General features: G+C 37.4%; 1 protein-coding gene across 6 annotated transcripts; it reads left to right on the top strand.

Moving 5' to 3' along the window:
* The first annotated feature begins 8009 nt into the window (after positions 1 to 8009).
* On the top strand, positions 8010 to 21487 carry LOC121986188 (U-box domain-containing protein 33-like). Of its 6 annotated transcripts, none has more exons than XM_042540024.1 (10): positions 8010 to 8259; positions 8354 to 8653; positions 8789 to 8910; positions 9030 to 9154; positions 9661 to 9765; positions 10387 to 10888; positions 11269 to 11409; positions 11672 to 12202; positions 12292 to 13053; positions 21189 to 21487. In XM_042540024.1, exons 2-10 carry the CDS (start codon positions 8464 to 8466, stop codon positions 21429 to 21431), a joined length of 2721 nt encoding a protein of 906 aa, XP_042395958.1. In that variant the 5' UTR covers positions 8010 to 8259; positions 8354 to 8463; the 3' UTR covers positions 21432 to 21487. The 6 variants fall into 6 exon arrangements, with proteins under 6 accessions (XP_042395958.1, XP_042395957.1, XP_042395955.1 ...); XM_042540023.1 differs by having other exon boundaries at positions 8350 to 8653; XM_042540021.1 differs by having other exon boundaries at positions 8010 to 8653.
* The last annotated feature ends 408 nt before the right edge of the window (positions 21488 to 21895 follow it).

Genomic DNA, 21895 nt, shown 5'->3' with positions numbered 1-21895 from the left:
ATATTTCTGATTATAGTAGTTGTAAACTGGTCAAATTTTCTACCTTACCATTTTCTAAAAATTTCTTTTTTTTCTGCTCCATCTGATCTTATCAATTCTAATGTATGAGGACTCTCTCATATTTCTACAAAAGAGGGTCAAGGTATTATGTTTTGTTTATTGATGATTGCACTCATTACTCTTGGGTCTATGCTATGAAACACATAATTATTTTACCATTTTCAACAACTTCAGAGCTCTTGTGAAAACTCAACATTTAGTGTCATAAAGTGTTTTTCTTATGATTTGAGGGGTGAATACACTTCGAATTATTTTTCACAGTTATTTGCTTCTAATGGCATTATTCATCAAACCACGTGTACAGATACTTTTGAACAAAATGGTGTGGTTGAATGAAAATATAGGCATCTTGTTGAAACAACCCGTTCATTTTTATTGTTTGTCAGTGTTCCTAATATCTTTTGAGGGGAAGCAATCCTTATCGATGTTCGCATGATTAATATAATTCCAACCTCACACAGTTCAAACTTGTTACCTTTTGAAAAATTATATGGCCATGATCTTCTCTATTCCTCTTTGTGTGGTTTTTGTTGTACTTGTTTTGTTCTTCATCTACATGTCGAGCATAAGTAATTAGTCTCTCGGTCTGTTCTTTGTGTCTTTTTGAGTTATGGTATTAGTTAAAAAAGATATTATTACTTTTATCCCGTTTGTTAAAATTTATATGTCTCTCGTCATGTTATGTTTCTTAAACATATTCCATTTTTTTTCTATTCCAACTACTTCGCATAATATGACAAAGTCAGATCTGCTTTGCATTGATCCTTGCAATACTGACACTGAGGAAGCTTCACTCATAGCTCCTACTGGTAGCTCAACTATATCTGGTACTTTGATTCCCAAGATACCTACTCCACATGCTCCTCCTCATCTCCTAAGATTGTGGATGATCCTTCTCTCCACCGTCGTTAATTTACTCGTGTTCGTAAGTCTACTAAACTATCAGATTTTGCTTATTCTTATTATTCTCGTTATTTTGCTTTATTTGTTGTATCTATTCAATATCTTTCGGAGCTCGTATCCTATAGATAAGTTGCTTGTAATCTACTTTGATATAGTGAGATTTGGCTCCGTTACCATTAGGAAAACACACTATTAGTTCTCATTGGGTACATAAGATCAAAACTAAATATGATAAATCTATCAAATGATACAAAACTCGTCTTGTTACTAAAGGTTATTCTTAGGAGTATGACATGGATTATAAGGAAATATTTACTCCTGTTACAAAAATAATGATTGTTCGTACTCTGATTGTTGTTTCTTCTTTTTGTCGATGGAGAATATCTTAAATGAATGTCAAGAATGTATTTCTAAATGGTGATCTTCATGAAGAAGTTTATATAACACCTCCTCCTGGTATTTAATGCCAACATGGTGAAGTTTGTAGGCTTCATAAACCTCATGTTTGGTTTGAGAAGTTCTTTACAACGATTGCTTCGCTTGATTTTCATCATAGTAATCATGATTCATCATTGTTTGTCAGATGTACGAGTGTAGGTCGTATTCTTTTATCATTATATGTTGATGGCGTGATTATTACTAGTGATAATTCTGATGGAATTGTTTCCTTGAAGTCTGAGTTGACTCTTTATTTTGCTATGAAATACTTGGGTATACTACGTTACTTTCTGGGCATTGAGGTTGCTTATTCCCTGAAATATTATATTTTATCTCAGTTAAAGTATATATATCTGACCTGTTTGAGTGTGCTCATCTTACTAATAATAGATTCATTGATACTCCTATTGAGACTAATATTTGATATTCTCCATCTGATGACTCACCTTTGCTCGATCCTAGTTTGTACATAACTATCGTTGAAAGTTTGGTTTATCTCACCGTGACTCGTCTAGATATTGCCTATTTTGTTCATGTGGTTAGTCAATTTGTTGTTGCACCAACTACAATTTATTAGTGTTGCGACCAAAGGATGTCCACATATCTCTACAATGGCATGATATTGTCCACTTTGGGCCTAGGCCCTCATGGCTTTGCTCTTGGACTCTACCCAAAAGACCTCATGACAATGGAGATATCATGCATCCTTTTAATCTCATGATCTTTACAAAACCTTTCCAATGTGGGACTTTGATTGGAACCCAATAATCCTCCCCTCAAACGAAGGACCACAATTGCTCTCATAGTCCGGGCCTCCCCGCGAGCATCCGGTCATCCTGACCTGCTCTGGGCCTCCCCGCAAGCATCCGCGCCCGGTTACCTTGATCTACTTCGGACCTACCTGCGAGCATCCGACCACCTTGACCTACTCGCCTCACCGCAAGTACCCGGTCACCCTGACCTGCTCCAGGCCCCCGCCTCCCGCAGGTATTCGGTCATCCTGACATGCTTCGGGCCTCCCCGTGAGCATCCGATCACCCCTGACCTACTTGCCCCCTGCAAGTATTCAGTCACCTTGACCTGCTCCGGGTCTCCCCGCCAGCATCTGCGCTCGGTCACCTTGACCTACTCGGGGCCTACCTGCGAGCATCAGGCCACCTTGACCTACTCGCCTCACCGCAAGTACCTGGTCACCCTGACCTGCTCCCGTGTGAGTATTTGGTTACCTTGACTTGCTTCGAGCCTCCCTGCGAGCATCTGGTCACCCCTGACCTACTTGCTTCCGTACAAGTATCTGATCACCCTGACCTTGCTCCAGGCCTCCCACGAACATCCGGTCACCCTGACATACTCCGGCCCCACCCTCAACTGCGTTTAAGGTCGTCCCACATGGCATCTGGTTCGTACCATGGCTCTGATACCATTTATTGCGTAAAGAGAGGGCAATACCTCTCAACCTCTAAACCACGGAAGAAGAGGAAGAGAGAAAAAGAGATCGCGCGGAACAACAAGACAAAGACGCACAAGAAGGAGAGCAAACACTAGGAAGAAGAAGAATAAGAGAAAAGAAAAGAGTTACCGTGGTTCGGCGACTTGCCTACTCCACATTGTGGAGATATGCGCCCAAAGGATATCCACATATCTCCACAATGGCATGATATTGTCCACTTTGGGCTTAGACCCTCATGGCTTTGCTCTTGGGCTCTACCCAAAAGGCCTCATACCAATGGATATATCATGCATCCTTTTAACCCCATGATCTTTTCCAAATCTTTCTAATGTGGGACTTTGATTGAAACTCAACAATTCCCCCCCCCCCCCTCTAACGAAGGACCACTACTCTCATAGTCCGGGTCTCCCCGCGAGCATCCGGTCATCCTGACCTGCTCTGGGCCTCCCCGCAAGCATCCGCGCCAGGTCACCTTGACCTACTTCGAGCCTACCTGCGAGCATCCAGCCACCCTGACCTACTCGCCTCACCGCAAGTACCCGGTCACCCCTGACCTGCTCCAGGCCCCCCGCAAGTACTCGGTCATCCTGACCTACTTCGAGCCTCCTCGTGAGCATCTGGTCACCCTGACCTACTTGCCCCCTGCAAGTATTCGGTCACCTTGACCTTCTCCGGGCCTACCTGCGAGCATCTGGCCACCCTGACCTACTCGCCTCACTGCAAGTAGCCGGTCACCCTGACCTGCTCCAGGCCTCCCCTGCGAGCATCTGGTCACCCTGACCTACTTGCTTCCGCACAAGTATCCGATCACCCTGACCTGCTCCAAGCCTCCCACGAACATCCGGTCACCCTGACCTACTCCGGGCCCACCCTCAACTTCGTTCAAGGCCACCCCACATGGCATCTGGTCTGGACCATGACTCTGATACCATTTGTTGAGCCCAAAAGGATGTCCACATATCTCCACAATGACATGATATTGTCCACTTTGGGCCTAGACCCTCATGGCTTTGCTCTTGGGCTCTACCCAAAAGGTCTCATACCAATGGAGATATCATGCATCCTTTTAATCCCATGATCTTTACCAAACTTTTCCAATGTGGGACTTTGATTGAAATACAACAATTAGGCTAATATTCTTCATATTCTTAGGTATCTTCGAGACACTAAATTTCAAAGTCTTTAATTTCCCTATACTTCATCTCTTGAGTTGTGTGCATACTCTGATGCGAATTAGGTTAGTGATCTTATGGATTGCAAATCTACCACGGGCTTCTGCCTTTTTCTTGGTGATTCCCTCATTTCTTGGAAAAGTAAGAAGCAAGATATTATTTTTAGATCTTCCACAAAAATTCAGTATCATGTCATGACCTCAACTACTTGTGAGATAGTTTAGTTACGTTGGTTGCTTGCAGATATGAGTATCTCTCTTCATTAACCTACTCCGTTATATTGTGATAATCATAGTGCTATTCAAATTACATACAATTTAGTTTTTTATGAGCGGACAAAACATATTAAAATTGATTGTCACATTACTCGTCACCATCTTGAGATTGACATCATCACATTGTCTTTTGTTCATTCAAAGCTACAAATTGCTGATATATTTACCAAGGCACATTATGTTTCATGCTTTCATTTATTTATTAGATTATATATATTTATTTATTTATAAATTCTAGGATAATTTGATCTTTTTTTTCTTTTTATATATAAAATTTAGAATTTTTTAACTTAACTATATACAATTTTATACTTTATATTTTTAAATATCAATTTTAAATTTAATAATCGATTAATTTTTTTTCTTCTTATTTTCTACACTTTTATCTTAATTTTTGATTTGCTTTTATCATTAACACATATATAATTTAAACAACATGAAAATCTCCTATTGTCTAGGGGCGAATTTACATTAGGGCCCGAGGGGGTCACGACCCCCTTTTAAATAATATTATTTTTATATAGATTTTTTATTTTATTAATATATATATTATTTGGCCCCACTAGATTTAGTTGTGTATGTAGGGATGACAATGAGTCGGGTTCGGGTCGGATTCTATATCCTCCGTACCCATACCCATCGGGTATAGGATATCCAATGGGTATACCCATACCCATTAAAGGACCGGATATATTCTATGCGTGTAATTTTTTTCCTTTCTATCGAGCTATTATCATTCAACAAAAACATATTAAAATTAACATCTTATTAAAAAATATATATATAATTAAAAAAAGTAGATTAAACATCTATATAGGCCTACTAATATCAACAAAAAATAGTAAGTTGATTTTAGAAAAAGAAAATTTTCTTTAATATATGTATATATATTATTTAATCGAGTATTCGGGTCGGATATCGGGTATTGATAGTCCTTCCATACCCTCCTCCATTCGGGTCGGATGTCAGATCCTCCATCATATTCGGATAAAATTGTCATCCCTATGTGTATGGTTGTTCTAATGGTAAGATTATGTTTTATTCAAACATGTTTCTCCAGTTTGAATTATTGTTGGATTGAATTTTATTTTATTTGTTCTCCTTTATATTTCACATTATAACTAAATATATATTTCACATTCGAACTAAATATATACTTTTTTTCTTTATATATCACATTCTAACTAAATATATATTTCACATTCTAACCAAATATATAGTAAGTTTAGAAAAATCATTATAATATAATATATTTAACTAAATATATAATATTTGTGGAAATTTGAAGAGATCATTATAAAATAATATGTTTAATAATTATTATTTTTTATTTAATATTCGGCCTCGTCATTTAATATATGACCTTCCCAGATCTAAAATCCTGGATCCGATCTTAGAAAGATTATTATAATATAATATATTTAACTAAATATATAATATTTATGGAAATTTGAAGAGATCATTATAAATAATTATTTTCATTATTTAATATTCAACCTTATAATTTAATATACGACTTCCCTAGATCTAAAATCCTGGATTTGCCCATGTCACTGTCACTGTCATTTTTATTTTGTATACTTTGAATCAAACTAAGGCAGATGAGAATATAAAAAATATATACTTTGCACAAGTTGTACATGATAAGGTCCTAAGTAACATTGTCAGTGTTCAAGCTAAATAAATTTAAAATAAAAAAAATAGATGCACACATACGATAGATTTAAAAATTTTATAAAAGTCAGGTAAAAAATTAGATATCACAAATACATATATAAAAATTCATCATGTAATAAAAATTAAAATATAATAATAAAATTTAAATAATAATTTTTAATTTTGAATTAACTTACAATTAACCCTACCTCTCTTGACATATTCTTAAAATAATTCATAATAACTTCATTCCATAGGTTATGATATTATTTTTTTGAAATCATATCTATTGATTTTACTATTGGACTTTCTTTTGAGCATGCATCTTCTTCCCCTTCTATTTTAAAATATTTAAATATATCTTTCAAAATAATTTTAAAAATTCAATCAGTTGAAGAGATAAACAATAAAACTGAATAACTACAGTCAACAAATATGTAACAAAATCCTAAAGCAATCAAAAAATTTCCATATTAGAATCCCAATCGGTCAGCTCTCAAGGAAATATAACAGCAAGTCCCAAGTCGTGCGTTCGAATTTGGAAGAAAAAAAATTGTTATTGATAAAGACCACCGATAAATAATATTTTTGAAAAAAATTCATTTTAATTTAGTCATTTTGAAAGGTATTTTATTAATTATAATTTGTATAAAATTTTTAAAATGTAAGGGTAGTATAGTAATTTTATATCAAAATATTTAAGGGATAATTGCCCCTTAGTGGAGTCGTTGATGATGGTATATACAATATTTAAGAGGGCAGATCCTCTGGACCGTTTTTTGTAGTCTAGGGGATGATCCCTAAATATACATTGGTGGTATACATGATCCCCACTTATAAAATAGGTGGGGACTATTTATCCCTACCAATGCATGTTTAGAGATCATCTCCTGGATCGCAAAAAGCGGTCCAGAGGATCTGGACTTAATATTTAGGATTTATAATTTAAAGATTTTTTTATAAAAAAAATTAACGTACCTGAATATTGAGACGCCCAGATCATTTTTATGAGCACCTCAAGCACTCACGGTACACAGAGATGCAAAGATGATATAGGATTGTTACGTTGCGGATTATTTCCTACGAAATAACTCATTGTGCTCACTGCGCCTCCTCGTGCGCCCACCACCCGGCCTGCCACCGGCCATCTGCCCACCGCCGGCGGCCTCCGGCCGCCTGGACCCACCCACACTATAGCCCAGGGGGTGAACCCGTCGGGGATCGCGGTATGGATTCCGACCACATCTCGATTCCAATCGTGATACAGCGGCGATCAAGCTTGATTCCAGCCGCGATCTAACGCGATCGCGGCCATGTTGGGCAGGCGACCGAATTCCGGCGCTTTTGCAGCCGGAGGCAGGCGATTCCGGCCACAACTCCATTCCAGTGGCGATCAAGCTTGATTCCAGGCGATTCCAGTCGTGTTGGTCAGGCGACCGGATTTCGGCGCGGTCGCATCCGGATTTCGGTGTGGTCGCGTCTGGATTCCGGCGCGGTCGCATCTAGATTCTGAGCGCGGATGCGTCCGGAATCTAGACGCGACCGCGCCTGCCTCCGTCGCGATCGTGTCCGGATTCCGGCGCTTCGTTTCAGCGAAAACGACGAAGAAGAGGCGCGCGCGGTGAGCGGGCTTCGTTTTAGCGAGAACGAGGAAGAAGAAAAAAAAAATCAAAGAAAGAGAAATTATTTTATAAAAAATAAAATAATATGACATGACACTTGATCCGTAATAATCCGCAGGATAGAGTCCGTAGTATAATAAATATATATATATATATATAATTATTATTAATATTATTATTATTAAAATATTTTTATAATGCACACCCCGTAAGTCCAGCCTTTGTTAAAAATGTTTTATATATATATATATATATATATATATATATATATATATATATATATATATATATATATATATAATATAATATAATTTTAAAACAGGCCAAATATTACAAAATAAGAATTACTGTAAAATATATTGTACATAAGCAAAAAAAACCAAGTTCTTTTGCATATTTCTCGAAATCTCCTATAATGGAACAGCGAATTATTTATTGGTTTTCTAAGCTTCAGGTGTGTCGTCTATGGATAGCAACAACCGAGGCGGAAGGCCGGAGCGAGGCGATTGGAGCATTTTTTAATGGCCGAATGCCGAAGAATATCCCGCGCCGTTCCTGTCATTTGCTTCCCAGTTGACGAATTCCATCCAAATGTCCATTGCGATGTCTTTTCGCTTTCCACCGCAAATCCAAAGCAGCAGAAGGTAAAGAAAGAGGCAGCTCTGCGAAACCGGGAAGCTGAGGTTCGTTGCTTTTTTATCCCCTTTTGCCATTGCAAGCTCGCTCTTTTGTTCACGAGTTCGGACAAAAAGCGGCCTTTTGCTCCCGAAAAGCCAGTGTGTCTGTTGATTGGGATGCGCGAACTGAGCTAATCGATTGCGATGGAGAGTGACGAAGCGTGAGGGAAAGAGGGAGCTTGCGATTTGGTGGCCGTGAGATCGGGATCGATGCTGGCCGGAGCTGCTTCGTCGCAGACTGGCCCAAGGGAGATGGAGGACGAGGAGAAGGCGTACGTGGCGGTGGTGAAGCAGGTCAAGGAGGGGAAGGCCAACTTGGCGTGGGTGCTGCAGAACACCAGCAAGTACTGCAAGATAGTTCTCCTGCACGTCCACCAACCGGCGCAGAGGATTCCTACCGGTATGTGTGCCTGCGCAAAACTGTTTGTTAATATGTCTCTTAGAACGATCAAGTTCCAAATTTTGCGATAAGAACTACAAAAAATAAGGTTCCTTTTTGGAGTTCCGGATCCGATTACATGAATTTGAGTTGCAGCATTGGGTTGGTTTCCGGCCAGCAAGCTTGAGAATCAAGAGGTTGCAGCATATAGACGCATGGAAGAAGAAAACATGCATGGAAATTTAGATGAATACGTCAATATGTGTTCCCAAGTAAAGGTGATTTTATTATTATTATTATCCTAAATAGTTTTTTTTTCAGTTTTTCCTTCTTTAGCTGAAGACTAAAGTTGATGACTTTGTAAATGTTTTCCACCCTTTTTTTCTCAATTTTATAGGTGCATAAAGCTGAGAAACTTGTAATTGAGAGGGATGATATTGCCAAAGGATTAACTGAGTCCATAGTTTCTCACGGAATTACCAAGCTTGTAATGGGAGCAGCTGCAAGCAAAAATTACTCAAGGTATGATTTGCACCCAAAATTTATTGCATTGTATTTTAAAACTCTTACATAGATGATTTTGTGAGTAATGAAAGTTTCAAGCTTCTAATAAGAAAACCTTGCTGAGAAAAAGGAAAATTAGATCCTTCAATGATTTCATTTAAGGGAGACTTGGAACGTTAAGTTACTGTAAGATATTGGAAAAACCCTAACCCTAAGATTTAATGGATTGTTGGAGTAAAGGTTCCTTTGTAAAAATTAAGATACTAGATTGACCAGGATACTTCCAAACTTGCTTGCAGAAGGAAGTCAACCCCTCATGATTTAATTGGACTGTTTGGGCCATTCTATTAGAAGATTTAGGATCATAAAGATGGCAAACCATGGGCACTTTCACAATTTAAAATAAGGATACCATTCTCAATGAAGGCTGCAGGGCACTAAGCTATTTCTTTATTGATATTCATTTTAAGAATAGGCTCCAGCAATGGTCAACTTATTGACTAACCAAAGGCTTTAAAATACAGGAAAATGAAGGCTCCACGGTCGAAAACGGCTCTTGCCGTGAAACAGAAGGCTCATCCTTCATGCAAGATTTGGTTTATATGCAAAGGGAATTTGATATGCACCAGGTAAATCATAAGTTTTGAGGTCAAGTTTGATGTGTGTTTTCTTTTTTTTCGAACAACTTTGATGGAATTATCAATTTGGTTGGACTAGATTATGTTTTCTTGACCCCCTAAAAATAACCTTTCAATCTGACAATGTACCATTCATATTCTAGGCATAAATTAGCAAAGTTTGAGAAGTATAAGCTCAGCTGACTAAAATTAATGGTTTCAATCCTGTTAACTGATCACTTAGACACTGTCAAGTTATTCAACATTGATACTTACTTTGCATTTTGTGATATAATCAGGTTATTAAGCCTCATTTGCATAATGGAAAAGAAAATCATGTGCAATGCATTTCCTTGCTATTGAAAAGTTCTTTATCAAGTTCTTAAAACTCCCAACAGAAGCAAGAAAGTGAGTATCTATTGAAAATTGTTCAATTTTTAACAGTATCAAATCTTGCTGAAATCTAATTAGTAGCTATTGATAGCACCAATTTTCCATTATGTCACTTTGATAGATAAGGGGATTATAATCTCGAAGAAGATGAGGGATTTCTGTAATCTTTCAATTTAATATATCCAAAGAGATGAATCCTATAATTTAAGTTTGCAAAATGGATATTTTCTCATTTTCTAGGGAGGCTTTGCTTGATGGGTCCATTGTATCTCAGTCATTCACAGCAAACCCAATTTCAAAAACAAGCCAATCTGAAATCCATAGACCAATATCTGCATCTCTTTCACGAGGAGGGTCAACAAACTGTTCAAGTATTGGACCAGGAAAACAGGACATAGTTACTCAAAGATCTTTGTCTGACGACTTGCCTCCATACCGAGATTTGACGATGACAACTTCACCTACAACTAGCAAAAAACTAGTCAGATCATCCACAACAGAGAGCAGAGAAAGTAAAGAGCCATCAAGATCAACATCAGAGAGCAAAGGAAGTAGTGTTGTGGATCCCTCGGATGCTGCTTCAAGTATTTCAGACTACTCTGTGTTTGATGAAGAGAAGAGTGATATGGCTTCTTTGTCAACAATGCAAGAGGATGCCGATAGAGAAGGTGCATCACTCATTTTACAAGTGAAGCATGAACCTGAAGAGTATAATAAGCTACTATCTCCACATCAAGATCAGGTATTTCCTGTTTGTCTCCCTTTTAACCTTTTCCAAATAATGAATTTGACCATTGGTGATTATGTTGGTTATGCATTTCCCCTATTGATCCTGAAGAGACTCTAGTTCTCCTTTAAGGATGTTGTGCCTGAAAACCCCACTTATTGTCATTTGAGTCCTACAAAATTCTTCTGGTCATACTTAGCCTTAGATATATTTTGTTTGAGTTCACTCAGAAGTCATACTAAGAATTCAATAGGCATACAGGTCAAGTACAACTACTACATCCCACTGATGACCAATAAAATAGCCAATCAGTTAAGAGGCTAAGACAAGACATTATGGCTAGTTTAAATGATTACTGTTTTATAAGAAGGAAACTTTAATTCAGGTTTTTCCAGGTAAATCTAGGTGTTGATGATGTCCTGTGTGAAAAGCTGCAAACTGCTCTAGATGAAGCAGAAAGCTTCACACGTGAAGCATATGAAGAGCTTTACAAGCGTCAGAAAGCTGAAAAAGATCTAAACGAGGCCATACAAAAGGTAAATCATAGTGAAGAATCATCAATCAAAGGTTTTTTTTTGATGATTTGTTCAGATACAATTTTTTTTTGAACTCACATAAATAAATTCTTCAAGCTGCATGCAAATATTATTATATTACTTTCCCTAGAAGCTAGTAAATACCATGTTCCTATTAGTTCATGTTTTCTAAAGATGTAAGAATCTAGATTAAAAAAAGAACTATCCGAAGGAGAATAAGAAACAAGGTTTATTATCTCAGAAGAAAAGACCAATTTTGCAGGTCAAAATAGTTCAAAATTTGTACAACCAAGGGTTCAAACAGAGGATAGGTATTGAAGAAGCATTAGCAAAAGAAAAGTCAGCACTGTTAGCATTAAAGAAACATCAAGATGAGGTCTACGAAGAACTCAAAAAGGCATACCAAAAGATGGAAGCTCTGCAACTTCAGAATTCTGATTCAGACCATATTCTCAAAGATGTTAAAAAGAAATTGTCTGAGGCGTATAGTCATCTTGATTCAATCCGACAAGAGCATGATGTGTTGCAGCAGGAGCGAGACAAAGCAATGAGAGAAAATCAAGAGCTGAAACGAATGAAAGAGGAAGCGACATCCAGCATTCATGAAGCTGATAACTTCTCAATATTCTCCCTTTCAGAATTGGAGCAAGCAACTGAAAACTTTAAGGAAGAATCAAAGATTGGTGAAGGTGGATATGGATGTGTATACAAAGGTTTTCTTCGCCATACAACAGTAGCTATAAAGAGACTGAATCCACAAGGCATGCAAGGAAAAGCAGAATTTCAGAGAGAGGTAATTACTAAGACGAATGCCTCTTATATTGTTGACATAGATTTGACAAGACGAAGTATATTCCTTAATCAACACATCTATTTATGCAGATGAATGTTTTGAGTAAAGTAAGGCATCCCAACCTTGTCACTCTAATAGGAGCATGTCCAGAAGCTTGGGCTCTTGTTTATGAGTTTCTTCCTAATGGAAGCTTGGAAGACCACCTTAATTGTAAGAAAAATGCACCTCCACTTATGTGGCAGACACGCACTTGTATTGCTGCTGAGATATGTTCAGCTCTTATCTTCCTCCATTCCTGTAAACCTTTCAGTGTGGTCCATGGTGATCTTAAGCCTGGAAACATTCTTCTAGATGCAAACCTTGTGAGCAAACTAGGAGACTTTGGTATCTGTCGTCTTCTAGTCCAATCTATGAACAGCACTGCCCTCTATCACTGCACACGCCAGCCAAAAGGCACATTTGCATATATGGATCCTGAATTGCTCACATCTGGGGAAATTACTATAAAATCTGATATGTACTCCTTTGGAGTTATCCTGCTACGTCTTCTTACCGGACGGCCAGCATTTGGAGTTAGCAAAGTAGTTCAAGAGGCATTGGATAAAAATTGTCTGCATAAGATACTTGATGGTTCCGCAGGGGACTGGCCTTATTTGCATGCTGAGAAGTTGGCAAAAGTGGGTTTGAAATGTTGTCAGATGAAAAGGAGGAACCGTCCAGATGCCACAGAAGCATGGAGAATTCTCGATCCCTTGACAAAGTCCTCATTTTCAGGGCCACTATTATCATATAGATTAACGGCAAAAGACAGCCCCTACATCCCGTCCTACTTCATCTGCCCAATATTGAAGGTAAAGATATATGCCAACTTCTATGTGTATCTTATGGCATAGGAAGTTTGATCATATCAAATTGAAACCATTAAAACATTTCTGCACTTTTATACAGAATAGGCCTTGAGCAGAGTAGACTTTGACATAAAAACTTGACCAATTCAAGTAGGTTCAGTTATATATGTATACTTCTATGGGGCCTTAATATCTACTGCCTTTTTCTTGAACACCTTACCAATCAAACGCCTTTGATGTATTTTTTTTGTTTTTAATTCTTAGCAATGAAATGATCAACATCTTATCAATTGAATCAATTTTTGTGTCAACAGTAGATGCATGATAGCCGCTTCAACTCTTACTTTGGTTTTTGATAGATATTGTTTGAAATGCTTGCAGTGCACATTTAGTTCCTTATTTTAGAATTACATGCTAGATTCTAAACTCATATGCTACTCAACTTTTAATGCCTTAACGCAATGATCAGAACACACTTCGGTAGAATAAATTGAATCAATTTTTCTGTCAATAGTAAATGTTGTTGGGTTGCAAGGTTGCAAATAAAGTCCCACATTGAAAATACATTGGAAAGATTATAAATTTATAAGGAAAAGATATCTTCATTGGTATGAGGTTTTTTGGGTAGAGCCCAAGAATATAACCGTGAGGGCTTAAGTCAAAGTGGACAATATCATGTTATTGTGAAGATATCTAAATTTCTTTTGGTCCCAACAAGTGGTATCAGAGCAGGTTCTGCTCTGAATTGGTGTTGGTGCAACCACCAATCAAGCCAGGGGGGGAATTGACTTTTGGATTTTAGTGTTTCGTATTCTATTTGAATCGGTAAAAGTTTACCTCTTCAAATATTTTTTTTTTCGTTCAGATTTCACTCGAAATTGGTACAACACCACTTGAGTTTCTCAATATATTTTATTTTTTTAAAATTCTGCTAATCCAAGATTAAGTCTTAGTACTTTCTTCAAGTTTTTTTATTTCAGTGCTCAATGGCTTAACTTGAGGGATACAACACTGCTCGTCATCCTCTTTTCAATAGAGACGACTTCCCCTACTGCAAAAGGCTGATGGAGGTGTACCTAAAGACTGACTTCGACCAATGGTTCAACGTCACCAAAGGATACAAGACGTCAGTCGACCACAATATCGGAATTCCAATGAATCTTGAAAATTAGAATCCGGAAATGAAAAAGAAGGCCCAGATCGACTTCAAAGTCCTCAACACAATCCAGTGCGGACTAACGAAGGAAGATCTAAAGCGCGTCGGTCCACATGAAAACGTAAAGGAGTTATGTGACAAGCTCATAGAATTACACGAAGGAACCAACGACGTAAAGGTAACAAAAAGAGACTTATTTTTAAATAAATTATTTAACATTAAAATGCAAGAAGGAGAATCCGCTAGTCTATTGCACGCAAGGATAAAAGACATCCTCAACGGGTTCCACACAATTGGCCATCAGATAGAGAACCGAGACTTGATAAGGTATGCCTTGAATGCCTTCCCTCGAAATGCATTGTGGGCATCCATCGTTGATGCCTATAAAATTTCGAGGAATTTATCTAAATTAAAGTTAGATGAACTTTTCTGTGAATTAGAACTGCACGAACAGACTAACGCCAAACTCGAGAAAGGTATTGCTCTTGTTGCAGGAATGCCAAAAGAAATAACTAAACCAGAATTTGAAGCTGACTCAGATGATGAAGAATACCTGGTGAACTTGGTAAGAAAAATGTTCACCAGAAGAAAGAAGAATTTCACCGAAAAGGACCCGCAGAAGATCAACTCTACTTTTAACTCCAACAACAAAACGAACGTCACGTGTTTTGGATACAACAAGAAGAGACACTACAAGAATGATTGCCCAAATCTCAAGAAAAAGTGAGTTCTCAAAGTAACGTGGGATGAATCGTTCGCGAAGGAGACGACGATGAACCAAGGCACACTAACTAGCTCGCGCTGATGGCATCTGGACTAGTGTCGGAGATTGAATCAGAAGACGGGTCCGAACCTGAATCGGGCCACGAGTCCGTACTTGTTTCCGAAGGTTCCGATGAGGTACAATCTACTCTTAGCAAGATTTTTTTAAAAATCATTGCATGTTTAGATAAAAAACTAACTGTCTGAAAATAAAATATACGAATTAAATATGGAAAATAAAATACTTAATGATCAACTAAAATCTATCTTAACGATAGAGTTGATTCAACCTGAAATCCCGACTCAAGTTGCAAAAATTGAGGAGGACAATTCCAGATTGAAAGGCGAAACACTTGAACTAAAGGAACTACTAACAAATTTACAACTAGGTCCAAATATCTTGATATGATACTTGGATCACAGAAAACTGTGTACAATAAGTCCGGATTTGGATACAAGTCCAGTTCGACTAACAAAACATTTATATCACTTATAAATCAAAATAAGAAACTAACCAAAGCTTGAGTTCCGAAAGCGTGCCTAACCATGCAAGTAGGACTCAATCAATTTTATATATCCAAAAATGAAATTCATTATTTAAAACAAAATCCAACTAAACCTATTAATTTAAAACCAAACCAAAATAAATCTCCAAAACTAAATTCTAACCTAAAGAATAAAATAAAATTAAACAATGCAAACTCAAATAAATTTAAATCAAATAATTACAAAGCTAATTTAAATTACCATCAAGTTTATTATAACTACAAAAATAATCGACATAAACCTAAAACCTAAACTTAAAAGGTCAATAATTCAAGGGGAGACTCCAAACTAGCTGGCACCTCCAAAATCAATAACTTATTAACTTACCCGGGTGGATAATTAAGACTAGTCTAAATAGGGACAAAAGTTTAACTTGATAAACGGTATTGGTGAAATTTTATATGATAGTAGGTTAGGGAAACTCTGTCTATGCATGTCTAGGAAGATATGACTTCGACCTAGTGCATTTGGCTTAGTGGAATAACTGAAGTTACCCCTTACGAATCCTAACTGGTTAGATCAGAGTTTTGTATTAAGTTATAGGACTATTTAGAAAATTTCAAAGGCGTGGTTACTCTAATGATGTCCAGGTGACTCACTACAGCTTAAAAATTTATCCGAAGAATCTTGAATCTAACACAAAGTTAAATCCAACCCTAAAATTCAACCTAATTCATCTCACAATATTATAGAATTTTCTGATTGAAAATGTAGATTAGGTGAGATGATTAAGGATTTAAAATTAAATTAAAAACTAAAACTAAAATTAAAATTAAATTAATTCTAAAACTTAAATAAAAAAGGCGCCTTCGAGTCAATCGGAGGTGTCCTCACAAGGGCGGGAAATTTCCCGCCCCAACCGACTGAAGGCGCCTTTAGTCGGTTGGAGGCACCCTTCATAACACCTTGAAGGCGCTTTCAATGAGGCTGCAGGCGCCTTCAACTCAAATTTTTCCAGGGAATAGAGCGACGCTCGGTTCACAATTGTGGCAGTAAGAAGGCGCATTTCACAGCCAATCTTCGCTGCTTCTTCGTATTTTCCTCTCCAAAATCTCAACAATGCCTCTCGGAAACGACGACATGTTAACCATAGCCCTAGCAATGCCTCATCTACTGATGCTAGGTTTCCCTCTAAGCGGCTTAGGTTAGACTTTTTACGGCATACATATGTTGCACTAAAATCTAGGTTTTTGAGTAAGTCATTCTTCATCAGATACTGTACACCTATTGTAGAGATTATTGATTTCTATCAGTTGGATAAATTAGTTTACTGTAGTCATTCAGTGAACTTAGATTTGTGTGCCCAATTTTATAACAATCTGGTTAAGATTGATGATCTCACCTATTCCACTAGAGTTGGTAGAAAGGACTTTAGTTTTTCCCCTACTTTATTATATGGTAGCTTAGGACTTAGGAGATCTGTCTGTCCATTTTTGTGCTACCCTAATAAGGATTTGCCATTTGGCGAATCCTACTTCCATATTACATTAGATACTATCTACATGTATTTTTTTTTAGAGGAGAGATTACCTACAATGATTGACTTTAGGTCACTCTCTCTCAAGGTCCAGGACTATATCCTATATCGAGTCCTGACCACCTGCATTCTGCCGATCATATCTCGCGATGTTGCGATGATGTGGCCATCTTATTTATTTTTTCTATATGCACTATGCCAGCGCCTTGACATCGACATTGCATTACACATATTCCATAATGTCATTCATGCATCCAGTTTTGTTACTAGACTATAGGTCTATATGCCATATTATCATATTTTAACATACATATTCTCGGTCATAGGGATAGATATGACGCAGAGTATGACCACTCCTCTTAGCGCATATGACGAGATTGGTCAGCGTCAGTTTACATTAGTGCATATAGACATCATTGCTTAGGAGGACTAGCTTGGAGAGCGGGACCACAACTAGATATACCAGGCGAGGCCGAGGACGATTTCCCACCTATTATTTCGGTCGAGGGGGAGGAGTTGCCAACATTCACGGAGGAGGAGCTCTTTGGAGAGCCTCTGACTCTGACCCAACCCTCGACCTCGACCCAACCCTCGACCTTACTATTCGTCGAGGACCGACTAGCACGACTTGAGGAGTCTTCCGCACAGCTCCGACAGTCAGTCTCGGACGGATTCAGAGCTCTTCAAGGAGAGATGACCACTGGATTTTCCTCGCTCCGAGAGGAGATGACCATCGGGCTTCAACAGATTCTTCGAGCCGTGCGAGTGTCTGAGCAGTCCCCACCCTCTTCAACTGATGTGGACCAGACTTGATCATCTTAGTACATTATCATACTTTGTACACTTGGTTGACGGGATCGATATAATTGTCCACTCTTTGCCATCTTATTTGGATAATCTAGGATTATGTTTCATAGACTAGGCCTGCTACTTTCAAAATATTTTTCAAATAATTTGCAAATTCTAGGAAAAATTTCTTCCTTTTTTTTCAAAAGTTTCCCAATTCCTTAGATTTTCAAAAGTTGATTTTAGCCTTAGTCTGGATCAAATCTATAGAAAGCATAATCTTATGGATCTAAGACTTGAGCATCTCACAAACACACTAGAACTCCCTTGATTGTGTATTTAAAAAATTAGAACGGTATGAGATGTGTAGGCAAATTGTTTAGACTTATGATACTTATATCAGTGCATCTACACAAGTCTGGGCGAGAAATACCAAATTAATCAGGTTAAGTAATCCATCTTAGTCAGACACTAACTAGAAACATTTACTTAACTTGACTAACTAAGTGAACACTACTATCTTCTGGTAGTTAGTTAGTAATTAACGGTTAGACATGTAAGACTGATTTTTAGATGAATATTTTTAAATACATACCAGGTCCAGAGGAGGTAATTTGGAACCTACTTTAAAACCTTCTTTTATTTTTTTTATTGTGAAAAATAATTTAAAGTATCTTATTAAATTGCTGTAGCAAATTAATAGTTGAAATGTTTTAAAAATTAATAGTTAAAGTATTTTGCAAATTGTGTTTAAAAAAAAATCTAAGTTCTTAAGCATTTTAAAAATATTTCTAAAAATTGTTGGCATTTCAAAAATATTCTTAGCATTTCGAAAATATTCTTAAGCATCTCGAAAATTTATATTTTTTTTAAAAAATTCTTGACATTTCGAAAATATTCTTAACATTTCGAAAATATTTTTAAATATTGTTGATAATAATTTTCAAATTTTTGTTACGATAATTAAAACTCCTTATTTTAAATTGCTTACCTAAACAAATATTATTGTTGAGAAATTATACTTACATCTTGAAAATTTAGTTTTGCAAAATTCAGCTTTGTAAAATTTAACTTTGAAAATATCTCGAAAGCTACTTTAAAAATTATTTTGCAAATAAAATTGGTTCCACTAACTACTCCCTCCAATACACCTGAAAGTTTTATTTTTAACTTAACTAATTTCTCAATGCATTTTTGATGAATGTCAAAGGGGGAGGGTAAGGGTTTAAATTAGAGTTAAGTTAGAGAACAAAAAAAAATCAGAAGAACTTAATCCTAAAAATGATCAAGAGAACAACCAACTTAGACTTTCTCTTAAATCATTTCTTCCATATATGTTTCATTTTGTCATATATGTTTTGCATTTTTTCCTAACTTTAACTCAGGTTGTCATTACATCAAAAAGGAGAAGATTGTTGATGCATTTTGCACTAATGGTCTAACTCAGGTTTTGATGAATGACAAGTTAAGTGTTTTATGAACTGATTACTCTACCAAGTATGTAGGAATTGATGGGTCTGAAGGACCTGACACCAGGCTGAAATTCAGCTAGATCCGTGGGATCGGATAGTTGGTGTGAAATCCAGATAGGTCAACAGGCCGACCTGAGATCTGGCAGAAAGTTTGGTTGGGTCCGTGGGACCTGACAGCCGGTAGAAGTCCAGTTGGGTCTGCGGACCTAACAACTGTGTGAAGACCGGGGGTTAAGAGGCTAGTCAACCGATTGCAAGTTGGTAAGTAAAGGTAAGTCACTGGAGGAGAGTGACTCGGTGAAAATGCGTCCCGGTTGAGGGACAGACGTCAATTCAGTTTAGGTTCATTTTGGATCCCAAAACTGAGATCTCGACTAGATCCCGGTCTCAGGAGAGACAAGGTCTAATTACTACTCAGTAATATTGTGCTAACACTTGTCTTGCAGATTATTATTTGGTTTATTGGACTAACATGTTTTGTAGGGCAAGAAAAGCAAAGAAAAACCTCGGGTGAATAGTACCCAAGGTGTCTTCAAGCAGTAGAAGGCGCCTTGGCACCCTTCATAGAAGGCACCTTTAGTACATGGAAGGCGCCTTCCCAGGATAAGAATCAGACTTCGTCACGGATAAGGGTTAGGTTGTTCGGGATCGAATTTATCCGATTGGAGGTGCCTTCAAGGCCTTTGAAGGTGCCCTCCACAGTCCTTATAAGGGCTTCTCGACCTAACCTTTAACAACAACTTCCGCACAAGCTTCTATGCGTCTATTTGAGCTTCTAACTGCTCCGGCTTCCTACGATGACTCTGCTACGATGCTGTTGTGCTCAACTGCTGCCGAGGAGCCAACCGACACCGAGCCTAAGCTGACAATCTTCGAAGGTATTGAGTAACGAACTTGTAATTTGTACTTAATTATTTACAAAATGATAAGTGCAGGGTGTTGCACTTGTTCCATCTTTTCTGTGCTCGATTCCCTTTTTCGAAGGTACTGGAAAAGATATTTTAGTGAATTACTCATCAATAGGTCCGCGAGACTTGAGTCTTGGAGTAAGAGTCGCTGAAGGCTCCGAACCAAGTAAACTGCCCGTATCTGTTTCTGGTTTCTTACTTGCTTTTGATTTTTATATCTTTCCGTTGCATTTACTTTGATCTTAAAACGAAAGTAAAGTTTTGCAAAACCACGTGATTTTCCTCCCCTCTCACGTGCGACTCAATCTAACAATTGGTATCAGAGCCTGGACTGCTAGAAGGTTTAATCGCCGACTGTGTACAAGAGCTATGGTCTAATTGAGCCATGTGAGTATAATATTGACCTCAAACAAAGGAAGTGGGGGCTCTTGTGTCCGAATCAAGAGGACCATACACCAGACAGGAAGTCCTAGTTGCAGCTAGGCAAGGAAGTCCTAGTAGGTCGGGTAGACTGAGGGATAGGAAGACCTGATGGGTCGATGATCGGAAGTAGGAAGCCTGTGGTTCTTCGTTTGAGGGGGGATTGTTGGATTGCAAGGTTGCAAACAAAGTCCCACATTGAAATGAAAATACATGGGAAAAATCATAGATTTATAAGGAAAAGATATCTCCATTGGTATAAGGTCTTTTGGGTAAAACTAAAGAGTAAAACCATGAGGATTTAAATCTAAAATGGATAATATCATATCATTTGGAAAAATTTAGTTAAATTTCTTTTAATCCTAATAGATGCATGATAGTCGCTTCAACTCATACTTTGGTTTTTGATAGATATTGTTTGAAATGCTTGAAGCGCACATTTCCTTCCTTATTTTAGAATTGCATGCTAGATCCTAAATTCATCTGCTACTCAACTATTACTACCTTAAAGCAATGATCAGAACACACTTCGGTAGAATAAATTGCAAAAAAACTCTTCTTGTTTAGTTGCCATTTTGATTTTTATTCCCTGTTTACAAACTGGATTTCAGGAGCCCATGAAGGATCCACAAATAGCAGCAGATGGCTTCACCTACGAAGCTGAAGCTATTGAGGGATGGTTTGCTAGTGGCCACGGCACATCGCCGATGACTAATCTTAAGCTTGACCATCACGAGCTAATCCCCAACCACACCCTTCGACATGCAATTCAAGGATGGCTTCAACAGATGACTCAGAATAGTGCCTGGGGCAAGGAGAATGCCAGCACTAATTTGTCCAGTACTGATGTTTGAAGAAAAAGTGTAAGATTGTTTATGCATTGGTATTTTTTAATATATTATTTGAGAAATGATTCATTTTTAAATACAATTTAACATTATTTGAAAATTTAATATTGAAAATTTGACATTTTTTAGGTGATTCAAATTAATTTTGATTGAAGAGCATCCCTTGGCATTTGCTCAGCCTTAATACATTTCCCAGATCGAATAGTTTTGTTTGTTTTCCACAATGATTTCTTTCCTAGAAGCTGTATATCAATCTCGTATTCCAGTTATGCAAAGAGATGAACTATACATAACAAATACAAATTATTATGCAAAATGGACTAAGCACAGCGAATACTTGAATTATAACCGATAAGCTAGTACAAAAATTGAAGGTATCAAAGGAAAAATGTAGTTAGAATCTGAGTTAACCATTATGTCCTGAAAGAGAATCTGTGAAAATCCATCATATGTTTGTAACAATCATATAA

The sequence above is a fragment of the Zingiber officinale genome, chromosome 5B, assembly GCF_018446385.1.
Source record: "Zingiber officinale cultivar Zhangliang chromosome 5B, Zo_v1.1, whole genome shotgun sequence".
NCBI classification, from domain to species: domain Eukaryota; kingdom Viridiplantae; phylum Streptophyta; class Magnoliopsida; order Zingiberales; family Zingiberaceae; genus Zingiber; species Zingiber officinale.
This window is presented reverse-complemented; position numbering and strand designations above follow the sequence as displayed.

Excerpts from the sequence above, each read along its gene's own strand:
- LOC121986188 (XM_042540024.1), top strand. The coding sequence starts at position 8,464 with ATGCTGGCCGGAGCTGCTTCGTCGCAGACTGGCCCAAGGGAGATGGAG. Across the intron at positions 8,654-8,788 it reads GGCGCAGAGGATTCCTACCG|CATTGGGTTGGTTTCCGGCC; the intron begins GTATGTGTGCCT and ends TTTGAGTTGCAG. Across the intron at positions 12,203-12,291 it reads AAGCAGAATTTCAGAGAGAG|ATGAATGTTTTGAGTAAAGT; the intron begins GTAATTACTAAG and ends CTATTTATGCAG.